At 39.2% G+C, this 15,423-nt stretch overlaps 1 protein-coding gene across 5 annotated transcripts in view; it reads left to right on the top strand.

The window, feature by feature from the left end:
- The window catches only part of NLGN4X (neuroligin 4 X-linked), a 309,004-nt gene that overhangs the window by 276,139 nt on the left and 17,442 nt on the right, over positions 1–15,423 (top strand). For all 5 annotated transcript variants that reach the window (XM_019485405.2, XM_019485407.2, XM_019485406.2 and 2 more), the window contains 2 exons: positions 12,571–12,756; positions 14,621–15,410. In XM_019485405.2, the coding sequence (XP_019340950.1) occupies positions 12,571–12,756; positions 14,621–15,410 (976 nt within the window). The remainder of the gene's footprint in view (positions 1–12,570; positions 12,757–14,620; positions 15,411–15,423) is intronic.

A 15,423-nucleotide genomic window follows, 5' to 3' on the forward strand; every position in this document is an offset into this window, starting at 1 on the left:
AGGAACTGCATTGTGCACCTCTTACGTGTCGCCACTGGCAGTAGGCAAGCATTGAAGTCTTTTAATGTAACTATTTATAAAATGGTGGGCGCATCTACAAAGGGTGCTATGTCACCGTGGTGACAAGTTACATTGCCATATCTCATCACTACAGTGATGTAGCATCTAAAAATAACCATAGACCACTAGTGGGTACTGCACAGTACCAAATGTACAGTCCTGAGCACATGTAGGTGTGTCCTGAGTGACCATCTACAAAATACTAACTCCTTCAGTCTTCTTCATTAGGGAGCATCTTTAAACTTCTATCTTTACAAGGACAGCCTTAGGAATAAAGCATAGAGCCAAGAGTTAAAATATTTATTTCCTATTCTACTATTAGGTCCCATTAATGGGTAACTTAGATTTGTTTACTTTATTTATTGGGTGCCTAAAACAGAGATAGTATGTTCCTTGTTCCTATATACTGTCTAGATTTTATACTGATGGGTTCTTTACAAATGGAGATGGATTGTGTGAACTAGGTATCCATGATGTGAAATTTCTTTATTTATTATAAGTAATATTTCTTATACCTCTAATTGTTTTAACCTGTTTCTTTAAAGGTAATTTAAAACACAAAATTCAACTGTTGTCTAATAAAATATTTACAGTGTAAAGATAAGTTTATCCTTGGGATGTTTGGGTAAATAGTAATTTGGAAGGTAATACTTTAGCCAATATCTGCCCAATTTTGATTTTTATGATTTTTTTTCAAGTCAAATGGAGGGACTTCATGAACCTAATTCACATGGAGTAGTACATTAATCAATAGGACTATTTATGAAGTTTAGGTACTGTTAGTAAGATGACACAGAGCACAAACAGAAGTGTAGCTCTGCACCATACCTCAGAATGCTTTGCAAGTACAATGACCCTCAGGACCAAAAATAAGTTCACTGTTGCTTGGGGTGGGGGCAGGAAGGGAGGGGTAGGTTTGGTTGGGGGGGGGGGGGGGCAAGGATTTTGCTGCTGCCTGTGAGCCTGCCTCCAGTTTCCCTTAGCAATGGTCCCTCCTCTCTCCCAGCCTGTCCCTATTTTCAGAATGGGAGGAGGAAGGAAGCAGAAGGAACACATTCTAGGGGTTCCCCAGCCAGAGCCGGAGGGTGGTATGGGTGAACTGGATCCTCCCCCGCCAATACACATGCCCCAATACACCTGTCCCACCCTCTATCAGGGGCTGAAAAAGTCCCAGACTGAACTCCCTCTGCTCCCTGTCCTGCTCGCATTCTGAAAACAGCTCAGAAGCTGGCTGGCAGGCAGATACATGTTACAGAAGACACTCTGTTTTGAAACAGCTTCATCTGAACCCACATGCAAAGAAAATACTTCTAAGAGTATTTTGCACTGAATGAGGCATATTTAAAAACACTTTAATATGTTGAGTGCATACTCTCCTGTTGCATTCTTTAAGAAGACTATATTGTGAAAGTACCTCAGAGTATTGGGTGGAGTAATTCATTAGAGCTCCGTTAACTTCATCATTAAATGTCTGTTTACACCTATTGAGGGACTACGTACTTTTTAGAAAACTTCAGTGAAAGTAAATAAAAAATGTTGCTAAAGGAATTATATTGGCCTTTTTCTGCCTCTATCCAATGAATATTTTAAATAGACATACAGGATGCAGGAAGATCTCAATCAGTCTTTGTGTACCTACGTCCAAGATTTCCTCAGTCTTAAATTAAAAAGAGCTTACCATGGACAGCTATAGTGAAAACAATATAAAACTAGACTAAAAGACATTCTAACCAATTCTGTTGTGTTATGTAGCTTAAGTTGCTGTTCTTTCTGGACAATAGGACTTAGGTTTTTTGTTCACTACAAATTTTTTATGGACTTGACTTCATACCCATGGCTGGTCACTCTCATTCCCCCAAAGGCAAGCACAACCTCTGTATCAGTGGGTAAAAGTAATATGAAGCAATCCATATGAACAAGATAAGAACAAGCTTCCTCAACCCAAATACTGATTCTGCAGTGAAAGTTGTGGTTCCCAGGCAGTGCTTGGTATTGTGATTTGTGTGCAAAGTCAGTGGCACACTCATCACATTGGACTGAAAAAGACTCAGTTTCCTCTGAATACATGCCAGAGTTAAATCCTGGGATGGACAAGGTCTGAATTAAGAACACACTTCTGTAGTTAAGACAAGGTCCTAGTGTTGGAGATTGTGTAGGATTTACTAAAAACCAAGACCTGGGTAATGCAGCACAGTCTTTCTGTAGCTATTATTCTAGCCCCATTTGTGAGGATTTGAATTGCTGGATATTAATAGTATTTAGCACTTTTCATCTGAAAATCATTTGTTGAAAAGGGAATAAATATTTTATTTCACCTTAAGAATGTAGAAGGATGTAAACTTGATCCACTGCCCATGGTCCTCTGCCACAAGACTATGTATGGCAGACTGCAAAACCAACACACAGTTCATGAGATGACAGCTTCTATTGAAGTCCCTCCATGCATGGGATAAGTCTGCTTAAAGGTGAGGGCTACTGATGCCATAGTGAGATTTATTCCCCTTATTTTCACCAGACTTATACATTCCATTAGACTGGTGAAATCCGTTAAGCTTGCCTGGACATCTTCTAGAGAAAGGTTCTTCCCCTACTTCCCCCCAATAAAGTACAAGAAAGATTGTTAGAGTTTAGCCCAGGATTAAAGTGAAAACAGTCTACAGAATAAGACACCAAAGGAAACACTTCATTTCATGTCTAAACACAGGTGGCATTTTGAGTTCAGTAATAAAATCAAGCATTTTTGAAGTGGTGTGCGGAAGATACACACACAAACGCCATTAAAGAAAATGAAGGTACAGCTCTATATATATATCTTCGCTCATTGCTTTGAAAATGCCCTTCTTTAGCACTTTATGACAACAAACAAGAAAGATGAGCATGTTAAAAAGCATAGACTCTTGAATTTTATTTTTACTATCTGCTTCATGCTTGTGGTCAACTAATGCATGTTAATTTTTGTGAGACTTTTGACTGCCAAACAAACTGTGACAGGTTGAGTAGGTGTGGACAGCCTGTGGAAGCGGCATATAGACACAAGCAGTATAAAGCCAGCAAATTTACAGAAAGACTTCTGTGTCTTAGGAGCAGAAAAAAAAAAGACTAGAAAACAGTGGCTTGTTTATTTTCTCCAGTTTTCCTAATGATTAATTTCTCCCCATGGTATCTTGGCTGTTCAATGTGTGTTATTAAGTTGGGGATTTGTCTTTATGTAAGACCCAGGTCCTGTGCTCATAAATGGAACAGCCGTTAGAAAGTCTGCAAGCACGTATTAAACAACATGGATAGTTCATTTGAAATGAGGACATATTCATGATTTCAAGATATACCTTCTCTTTACCTTTTCAAATAACTTACACAGCAAATGGCCATATTTATAAGTAAAAATAAGTAGGATTTCCTGTGTGTGAAAACTTTTACGATTATTATATTTTAGAATTATTCTTTCTTGTGAAGGAGAATTCAATTATGTTTCTGTTTTTAATTTTTCTTTCATTCATTCATTCATGTTATTTCAAATCCTGGAAAGTCAATACACTTCCCTAAGGCAAATTATTTTTTTTTAAATAAAATAAAATGTCTTTTACATATATGATATATAATTATTCCCAGTTTAGACCAGGATATTACCATATGTATTTGGGGAAAAGAAAGTGAGCTCATAACCAAATACAGTAAGTCTACTGTGTCCACATTTATCCTAGGAACCAGGACAAAAAACATGGTTCAAAAGGCCAGAAGCTCTATTAAAGGACCCTCAGCATCTAGGGAGCACAACAGAAGGTCCCCTTGGCTGTGTCCATATGAGCATGGATGTTTGGTTCCCTGGGGACAACTAGGACTGGCCTGGCCCCAGCAGCCTTACCTGGGGTCCTGCGGGCTTTGTGGGGCTGCAGCAGTGGCGATCCTGCTGCTCAGAGCCTGGCCAACAGCCAGTGTGGCTCCCACCAGCCACGCTCCAGTTTTGAACAGTGCATGCTGCCCCCGAGTGCACCGCTTCACTTTTTTTTTGTGAAGGATTTTTTGACCCCTGGATATCATTTGATAAAAACAAAACAAATTCTGTGCTGCTCCCTTGCAGCATGGAAACAGCTGAGTGTGCAGTGTGTGGTACCACAGATGTGTTTGCGGCACCACGTACCACATGGCCATGCTCGTCTGGATGTAGCCTTTGTCTTTCTTTGTATATGCCCCTAGCTGCTGCTCATGTTTTTTTTCCAGAGCTTCACATCTACTGCAGTCACATACAAACTACAAAGGAATTTAGTTGTAACCATGCTGACATAGGTCTATAATAGTTCATATCAGTGCTAAAAGAGGCAAAAGGGTATAACAGGAGACTGATTTCACATTTTTAAACAAATTAATAGAGTGTTATTTATGATCACTGCTAGTGAACGGGATTTCTTGAGATTGTTGCATTCCTCACTAAGAGTAGTTATTTGCTCACCAGGTGTGATCATTGTAAGGGCCTTGGTTTGAAAATATTTAGACTAAATGAGGCTTGAACTGTTGAAGAAAGCCTATGTATCATCCTTCCATATATTTTCTTAGAAGACTGCTATTTTGCCCGTTCATATTTGGACTTGATGCTGGAATTTCAAATATCATTGCCGGTACCTATGAAGAGGGATCAGTAGGATACAATCGCAAAAGAGATGGATGTGGAATTCCAGATCAGTTGGTAGTATCTCACTATTTGAGCTCTTCATTCGAGGTAGTGATCAGGGAAAACAACAAGTATGCAGTTCTGAAGGACACTTCACAGCTAAAAATTGGGCTTTCATGCAGTTTTCAAACTGATTTGATATGGATTTGGCCTTGGGATTCCAATTTGAGATAAAGAATAAGTTTCTTTGCAATAATATATTGCCGTGTAATATCATGTGGGAAGTTGCATAGGAAAATTCCACAGTATGTTATTACCGTAGTGATTGATTTAAAAATAATAAGGAATGAATTCATGGGAATAAAATGAATGCAGTTACTTCAGAATTACAGCTATCTTAGTGATTTTGTTTTCCTGTAAGGATGAGTCCGTGACATGGTGGACTTTATTTACAATATTTAACTTGCTCTTTTTTTCCTGTATAGTTCCAAAATGTATTTTGTTTTATTTTTGCTGCTTCAGTACAGTAAATTCAGTGCTTATAAATAAAGCAGGTTGATAGTTCTGAGAAGGAAAATTTTCTGCTTGTCTACAGAAGTGATATAGAGTGGACAGCAGTGATGAAAGTTTCCACAACTATACTCAAATTCTTCTCACTTGTCCACTGATGTAAAATCCAAGGTAACTTCAGTGAAGCCAATGACATGCTCAGCATTTGCAATTCAAAAACACATCATAATTTGCCCTGCATCCATGCCAATGCATCTGCCTTGGTTCAGAGAAACTACCTCTGTGTATAATGGTAGCTTATTCTCCATAAATGCTCAGGCCCATCACCCACCAGGATTGGTGCCAATTGTGGTTAGCGGCTCTCTCAGTATAAATTTCATTCTCTGGAATTTCATTTCACACAAACCACTATACAGCTGTCAGATTTGCTCAGTATCAGCTTAGAATATGCCTTTATGCTTTGTATTCCTTTAATAACTCACTGAAGTATTTATGCACATGGGATAGATTTTCAGCTGTGCCAGGCTCAGCAAAGTGGGAGAGGTCATCAGGGCTAGGGACAAACCTTCAAAAAGCCTGAGCCTGAATTGATTCAATCTTTGCAGGTTAGTTTAAACTGGCTCAGCTAAATCAGTTTGTAACTGCACAGACATCCCAGAAATGCAGGCACATGCCTGCAGTGGCTCAGGCTAGAAGCCAGGGGGCACTAAAGCAGCCCTCCCTTCCCTTGCATAGGGCTGAGCTGAGGGGGGCATGGCCAGGCCCCATCAGGACACTGTGATTAAGGAGCCCCTCTCTTCCCCCTTGATAACAGAGCATTTATTACAGGGGCAAGCAAGTATTTCACGCAGAGGGCCGCTTACTGAATTTTGACAAGCTGTCAAAGACCACATGGGTAGCCCCGCCCCTTGACAGGTGCCCCACTGCCTGGTTGCCATCATGTGACCTGAAGTCCTGCCCCATAACTCCTGACCTTTGCTGGCCAAAGTCCCTTCCCTTGCCCCCACAAGTACTTCTTTCAGCAAGGGGTATTGCCATCTCAGAACCAGAAAAATACCAAATTATAGTCTAAAAAGCAAACATCTACAGCATTCATTACTTTGATTTCAAAAAATATTTTTGTCCTGGTTTACATGTATTTGTGTAGTGTACATAGAGATGATTGCACAATAGGTTAAAATGAAGTTTTACTCTTGTATATCATGGGAGATGTGTATAGGTTTGTGAGGCATTCTGGGTGTGTGGGTATGTGGGGTATGGGTGGGTATGGGGTTTGTTGGGGGCTGTGTGTGAGGGGAGGGTGGCTGTGGTACATGAGGGATGTGGGGGGGCTGTGTGTATGGCTGTGCGTGTATGGGGGTATGGGTGAATGTGTATGGTGGGGTGTGCATGTGGGACTCAGCCTATGAACACACACATATACACACTGCCCCTGCCTGCACCCCCCACACAAACACTCTGCCTCTGCCTGCACACACACACACTGCCCCTGCCTACACACATACACACTCTGCTCTTCCTTGCACACACACATGCTGCCCCTGCTGACACAGACATGTAGCGGTGGGGCCCTGTGCTCCCCTGTCTGGTGAGGTAGCTGGGAGCCATATGGTTTCGGAGCAGAACAAGGGCAGGAAGAGTATGAAATGGCTGGGGGTGGGGCGGGCATGGGCTGCTCAGTTCTGCTGAGGGCTCCCCCTGGGTCCTACTTCCCCTGGCTCCAGTCAGCTTTGACAGGCAGCCAAGACCAAATAAATATTCATTTACTAAATGTTTTAGGGGCTCGTGGGCTGGGTAGAATGGCCTGGCAGGCCAAAACTGGCTTGTGGGCTGAATTTTGCCTGGCCCTGATTTATCAACTCTGTTTTCAACTTTTAACACCCCGTCAGAAAACAAAGCCTCACTCATTACATGCTCTTCTTAAACAGCTTTTTCCAAAGGACAATACATACCAGCCTCTGGCTTCTTTAGTATTCATTCCATCTAGAAAGAGCACACACCAGTGCAGATGCTGCCTCAGCCTGACAAAGGGTTTTTAAACCCAAAAGCTTGCTGAGAAAATTTTTTCCAACTGTTTTGTTGGTCTGATAAAAGATATCAGATTTACCCAAAGAGCACCTGTTCTGTTACAGGTTTAAACCAGTTTCTGATCACTTAAACTGGTGTATGTGTAATATCTGTCCATAGCCAAAAGGTGACTTTATATAATCTTTGTACTGTATAATTCTGGGGCTAGCAGGAAGTAATTTCAGCCCCAGCACAACTTTGAGCTGGAGTGTTCAACCTTTCAGTTCTGTGGGCTAGATGAGTGGTGTTGGGTCAGTTTGAGGTCCTGATCTAGCCTGGGGTTGGTACTTACTGTCCCAATGCCACACACCAGATTTAGTCATATGCCAGTCTGACCCATGTGCTGGATCTGACAATGCATTGCCGTGACCCCAGGTTCTGGATTCAGCTGCAGAGTGACCCCACGCACTCTGCCCCACCGTCACAGGTGCTGTCTGCCACACAGGGGCACATCCTACAGGGCTCCCTACTGGTTTGGAAATTTGGCAGCAGTGAAGTGGCAATTCATGCTGCCACTTCTCCCACGCTACCAAATTTCTGGACTGTCGGGTAAGCCCTGCAGTCCAGACAGCATGGCTTTACAGGCTGCATCTAGCCTGCAGGTTGGATGTTGAGCTGCAGTGATTTAGAGCAAGGGGTGTCCAACCTTTTTGAATGTGGGGCCGGATCATGAACTTTTTATCACTCAGTGGCCCGGGAAGCCATATTCAAAGACCTCACAAGAAGCGGTATCACATCACCCCCCAACAAAACGAAAGTACAGTGTTTACTTTCATTTACCGTCGCAGCATCTTGGGTCTCAGAAAACAGTTTGGAGGGCTGCATGGTGGCCCATGGGCAGTATGTTGGACAAGCCTGATTTAGAGCAAACAGCACCATACCTAGATTACTAAAAGTTTGCCCAGGGCCACCAGTATCGGCCTCCTCCTTTGCCAGAGATAATTATATTAATAATAATAATCATTATTTTCACCATTTTCAGGCCCCTTTTCTGTCCGGGCCTCAGAAGCAACCTCAGGACTTCCATAATTTAGAAGAAGCTTCTGATAAGGAGCATCATATTTAGCCCCATACCTTTTTTTGTTTGTCCACACCTTTTGGCACAGGTTGGAAGGGGTTTTGTGAAGATGATTATGCTACCTCTACACCACCAAGAGACTCTCTTTACAATAAAAATTTACAAGTTGCTGTTTGAGATGACGGTATGGATTCACTGAACCATCAGAGTTGTACAAAAATGACAGAATGTAATTGTGAAAATTCATTATATTCATTATAAATGATAATGAAACAGAAACAACGCCCAAACTTTTCCACTTTATTTTGATGACCATTTAGATATATTTCCATTTATTATTTTTAACAGTAGAGAAGTGAGATACTATATTCATTTGTAAGTTCCATAATATAACACATCATATCATAAAGGCTCTTAATTATCCCTATCCATTACTATGGAATGGTATGGGCAACTACCATTTCTATTGCTAATGAAATCATAATTTTAAAAAAAAAGGTCCACTCATGTCAAGAAGTTTGTATCACAGTCTGGCATCTTTCTATGCCTTTAAATGTAAGAAACTGTGTTTACTATGCTAACCTTAAGCTACGTCATCCTTTTCATTAATGGTGCTGGAAAAAAACTGCAAAGTTCCATGTTCTTCTAGCTGAACGCAAAGCCCAAGCTGTTTAACTAGAGTCTTTTTTGAGAAGTGGCATGGGATAAGACAGAAAATATTCACAGTGTATTTAAAAGGGTTGCCTGGATTTTTGAACAGCGAACACCTAATGTCCCCATTTTTTAAACAAATGTGTATTTGTTTTTGTTTGGGAATATTTAGCAGCTCTTTAATATACCCCTCTGAAATCTGTTCACTGGCCTATCAAGAAAGATCCAAGCTACTTTAGTTTTTCTGTGCAAACAGATCATCTCTTGCATGGATTTCCTAAAAATGAATCTGGTATTCAAAGCATGAAGGGATACATATCCTCATCAAGAAAAGAAATATTTATTCATTCATTTTGTGTCATATGGGGCTGACACTTTGCCTTGATGATTAGTTTTTAAATTAAGAAAATTTGCTCTTGCAGTTAATGAGGATCAGCAGAGAACTATGGAAACAAAAAATCTTCATTTGTTAAACATCAGATATTCATTGATTGCAGTTTCAGTCAGTCACCTTTTAGTACATTTGGAAGGAATTCAAAATTACAAAGATCAACCAGCTTTAGCTAGATGCTGCTAGAGGAGCTAAAATGTGTTTGGGCTCTGAATATTAATTACCCTGCTGTTTTAAAGGTTAGAACAGTCACTTTCTCCCGGGGAGGTCATAGTTCTGATTTAATAAAGGCTTAATTATAGAATATTATAGAACATTGCAATGAACTGCAGCAACAAAACCAGTGAGTAGGTTATTCTTTCTTTGACAAACCTAAAAACGGATAATAAAGGGATATGAAAAAGAGAACAACACCTCTGTTGAAAAAACTTGTTCTGGCAATTATGAATTAATAGGTTTTTCTTCAGTGTAAAATGGAGCAGAGAAGATAGTACTACTATTATAACTACTGTGCTTGTCACTTCTAAAGAAGGTTTTATATAAAAGCTACATAAAAGGACATATTTTAGCAGTAAGATTATGATTCATTTTCTAGTAAATTACAGCAACGCTTTCGTGATGAATGCAGGTGCTTCTAAAACACTTGTTGGCATTAAATACTAATTAGTAATTGCTAATTAAATATGAAAAAGGGCTTTTGGTGGAAGATAGTACATTTCACTTAATCATGGCTAATCTTGCATGTAGAAATGTATATCATGTTAATTCAAGTTATATAGCCCATATTTAAAATTTGCCCTTCACTTGATGTAACATCATTCCCAAGGATTTGATGTGATTTTGCTTTTAAACTTTGGAGTAGATTTTGCATTCATGCTTGGGGAATTTATCATAGATCATAATGAGTGGAATTCTTCAAGTGCCATGATTTTAAACATGGTTCTAGCTAATTTCTTCTCTTTCTCTCTCCCATGTTTAAATATTTCTAGAGATTTTAAAATTGTCTTTGGAGCCCTAAAATAATAGCCAAGGCCAGTACCAAGACATTTGTCCTCTCTTGCAAAGCAGTCAAAAGGGACACGATTGCATGCTTTTTATTTATTTATTTTTTTAAGGGGTAAAATGTACTCCACAGAGCACACACAGCTTTACCTCATACTAACGTGACCCTAAGTTGCCAAGTGAATTTCACACAATCATTCCAATCATTTATTGGAAGTTGATTGCCAGTGTCCTGTGACCTTGGTTTGGCTGCATTATGTGAACTGGACCTAGTAATTAGCTAATAAATGCCAAAAAGTTGCTCCTTTTTTCAGCAAGGGCAATTTGGCTGGATGAGCAACTATCAGTAGTGTCTAAATCAATAATGGTTGTTTAAAAACTTTCTACCTACTATCAGGTATTGCTATTAGAATTCTGACCTCCCGTTGTCTGATATTCTAAGGTCTGGAAAGATTAATAAGAAGTAAAATGATGACTATCCATTATAATTTGGAAATAGTTCATGGTCTAGTGTCTGAATTGCCCAGTCAGCATGGCATTAAAATGCTTTAGGTGAGAGGGCTTGAAAAGATAGAACTAATCATATCCATGCTCTTTAGATGCTATTGTTCTAATTTGCAAGACAGGCAGCAAACATGTCGTGCTTCGTTTCTAAAATCTTATAACTACGGTATAGAGGACAAAAATTAACAAAAATAGCTTTTCATGTACTTTCCAAGGAAAGAAAATAAGCCAGCTTTGTTCAAAGTTCAGCTTTGTTCAACCTTCAGTTGATGCCAAAGTTTGAATTGCTCGAGATTTACTGCTATATTTTTAATAAATATGCTTTGAAAAATTTGATTTAGTATTGTTTTTTCAAAGGGCTTTTGTAATTGTGTTTTTTCTTCTATAATTATAGAATCATAGGGAAGTAGGTCTGGAGGGCCTCATGTGGCCTCGTGCAGTCCTTTAGTCCAGCCCTTTGCTCAAGGCAGGATGATCCCTGACTAAATCATCCCAGCTAAGTGTTTGTCTGGTCTTGAAAATTTCCAGGGATGGACATTACACAACTGTTCTTGGTAGCCTGTTCAAATTCTTGATCATGCTCATTGTCAAAAAGTTCCTCCTAATCTCCAAATTAAATTTCCCCTCCTGAATATTGAAGCCGTTGTTCCTAGTACTGTCCCCTTTCATCACAGAGGAAAGCCCACCTCCATCCTTTCTACAATCACCCTTCAGGTATTTGAAAACTTTTATCAAATCCCCTTTCAGTCTTGTCTTTTTCAGACAAAACAACTTGAGTTTTTTCAGGCTTTTTTCATAAGTCTTGCCTCTCTAGCCCCTAGTTATCTTTGCTATTCTGCACCGGACTCTTTCCAAACTGTACATATGTCACGAAGTGTGGGGACCAAACCTAGGCACATGTGTAAGTGTCCCCACTGTACAATGATTTTATAATTGTAGAGCTGTCGCATGAAACAGTATTTTTGACCAGGCCAAACCACATCTAAGTATGCAAGGTATCATGGTCCTTAATGAAAGAACTGCTGTCCTAATTCTCACTGGGTGTGTCTACACATGCCCCTGACTGCATGCTTGGTACTGCATAGTCATTTAGCACTTGCTTTTAATAAGGACAAATTACTGTTGGAAAAGACAATGGGGAATTTTGTCAGAAATATAACACATTAGATTCCCTAGGACACTTTTTATTTAGCAAGTACTAATGACTGTTCAGTACCCAGCAGTATAGCACAGTCCTGCCGGCGCATGGTTATTTTTAGATGCTATGTCACCAGTGGTGCACAATTATTTTTAGACACTATGTAGCATCAGGATCACAGTTTGTCCCCGCCGACACTACGTCACCGTAATGACAAGCTACCGTGACGTAGCTCATGGCTATGGCAATGTAGCCTCTTGAGTAGACGCGCTGTGTATTATGTCTGTATAAAATAGAAAGTGTCTCTGCATTCATTTTTGGAATATCATTCACATAAAGAGCTGTAAAATTTTTAAAACCTTGTTCAGTGTTCATTGCTTCTCGAATAGACATTTCATCTGAGAGGGAATAATGATTTTTCATTGATAAACATGGCTTATTCAACAGGAAAAATGTAGAAAATGCAGAATGATTTTTATTGCTTACAGCCATTGAAGTAGGACTTGAACCTTTCAAAAAAGAAAGTGAAAAAAGAAGAGAAGGGGCTATGTTCTGTTAATGTGCAAATACCCTAGAACTAATCATCTGGATGGTAAGATAAAATTGTCTTTTTTTGTTTTCAGGTTTTCTAAGTACTGGTGACCAAGCTGCAAAAGGCAATTACGGATTGCTTGACCAAATCCAAGCTTTACGATGGATTGAAGAAAATATTGGATCTTTTGGAGGAGATCCAAAAAGAGTTACTATTTTTGGTTCTGGAGCAGGAGCTTCCTGTGTTAGTCTACTGACCCTGTCTCACTATTCAGAAGGTAATCATCTTCTAGCAAAGTAAATATAGTCCTGCTACAATAAAGGTGAAATTAATCTTTTTTAAGCTAATGCTTTTTTAAAAACACAAAAGTGCTGGTAAGTGGTATCATCAAGTGGAATTATTTAACATCAGCAAATCAAATGAAATAAATAGTGGCCAGGTTTATGGCCCCATTTTTAGTAACCCTAAATTATGCATCTTATTGTATTGGACAGTCAAACTTAACATTTAAGTTAGAGCTTTAAATAAAAAGTTTTCTAGGGAATCGAACATGTCACATGTCTGTCAAAATTCCCTATTGCCTTTTCCATCAGTAATTTGTCCTTATTAAAATAAACAGGGTACTGCACTTTTATTTGCAATACACCACTCTCCCTACTTCAATTATATGATTTAATGTCTTAACTCATGCACGTCTTGTTCCAAAAGAACTAATCCTCATACATGGAAGCTGATCCTTCTGTTTATATGTGAAAAGTGTTCCTGTTGGCTATATGAATTTGATATGCAAGACTTTTGCCTCTGGTTGTAGATGCAACAATATACAGCACAAATACCAATTGCTTTTCATAAAGATTTCAGTAGGTAAGACCAGTAATAAACAGACATAGGAAAAGATGTCATTTCTTTAAAACAGTGGACTGTTTTATGCCCTCTTGCTCATCCAACAATACTAACTGTATTGAAACACCGCAAGTGGTATGTTATGGTAGTAGAAAGTAGCAGAAACTATCAGAGCAAGCACATGTTACTCAGAACTCCCATAAATCATTCCTGACAATTTTGTTTATTGATACAAATACGGTATAACAAGTAATTCTGAGTAAACTCTTCTGGAAAGCAAACAGATGGAATGATACAAATATTAACTAATCACAGCATTGAAAATTCATAATGTGCAGTAGTAATGATTGAACAGTGTATTGATCATAGTTTTCACTACGCTTCAAGACATTTGAAGTGTTTTGTATCTATCTTAGGCATGTACGGGGTACATATCATCACAGTATTTAAGTGTTTTGTACACTGTACACACATGATGGCCAAAGTATTTTGGTCTGAATATACAAATGATCATTTCATTGTCCCCACCAGGAGAAAACAAACAGATGGGGCAGATTCACTGTTATGCTCCAACTGCTTTCTACACTCTGGTGACACAAAGCAGCCTTAAATTTAGGACTATTATTGCTTTGCGTGTTGGAGCATAGAAAGACAAGCAAAACAGCAATGAACCTGGTCCAACATTTTTTATTCCCTTCAGAAAAAAAATGCAAATATATTCTGATCTATCAAGAGCCAATGATAACCCTAAAATATTAAGCAATTAATGAAAAATGTTGCCAGAACAGAAATCAAGTTCATTTAATTGGTTTTGTCAGATCACTTTTTTGTTCCAAATTATACAATGCTTGGTTTCTATATAAAAGTGTGTAATTGTCCTTTGACCTTTAAAATAGTGAATAGCATATTTATGTAAGCGATCTACATGGAGAAAGGGATACGATTGCTTGTAGCTGCTGCTCCTTTAAAGTTGATATTTGAAAGGATTACCAGTGCGCTAAAACTAGATGTTCATTAAAGGTATAAGAACATTGCAAAAACTGTGTTTTGTTCTGGAAACAGTTCTCTAATGTTCATTTTATATCTGTGATGCTCACGAACCAGACAGATTTTAATTACTGTCTTATTAAAAGCTAGTATGAAAAGAAAGATCTGAGTGGAAAATGAACGGAAATGGAATTTGAAGTACAGGAATATGCATCCTTTAGCTATCATAGAATCAAAATATTATTTGCTCAATAAAAGCTTCTTTGTTTTTTTAATAATTTGATTTGCATTTTGACAATTTGCACCTGCAGGCTTGTTCCAAAAGGCAATCATACAGAGTGGAACAGCCCTGTCCAGCTGGGCAGTGAACTACCAGCCTGCCAAGTACACTCGGATATTGGCAGACAAAGTGGGCTGCGACATGCTGGATACCACTGACTTAGTTGAATGCCTTCGGAATAAGAACTACAAAGAACTCATTCAGCAGACCATCACTCCAGCCACGTACCACATTGCTTTTGGGCCTGTGATAGATGGGGATGTGATTCCAGATGACCCTCAGATTTTAATGGAACAGGGGGAATTTCTTAACTATGACATAATGTTAGGTGTGAACCAAGGGGAAGGCTTAAAATTTGTGGATGGAATTGTGGACAATGAAGACGGTGTTTCCCCAAATGACTTTGACTTTTCCGTCTCCAATTTTGTGGACAATTTGTATGGTTATCCAGAAGGAAAAGATACGCTGCGAGAGACCATTAAGTTCATGTATACTGACTGGGCAGATAAAGAAAACCCTGAAACAAGAAGGAAGACCCTGGTAGCTCTCTTTACTGACCACCAGTGGGTTGCCCCAGCTGTTGCTACTGCTGACCTGCATGCCCAGTATGGCTCTCCAACATATTTCTATGCATTTTATCATCACTGCCAAAGTGAAATGAAACCAAGCTGGGCTGATTCAGCACATGGTGATGAAGTCCCTTACGTGTTTGGCATTCCCATGATTGGTCCTACGGAATTGTTTAACTGCAACTTCTCCAAGAATGATGTCATGCTCAGTGCCGTAGTTATGACATACTGGACAAACTTTGCCAAGACTGGGTATGTTTATTTC

Source organism: Alligator mississippiensis, chromosome 1 (genome assembly GCF_030867095.1).
Source record: "Alligator mississippiensis isolate rAllMis1 chromosome 1, rAllMis1, whole genome shotgun sequence".
NCBI classification, from domain to species: Eukaryota; Metazoa; Chordata; order Crocodylia; family Alligatoridae; genus Alligator; species Alligator mississippiensis.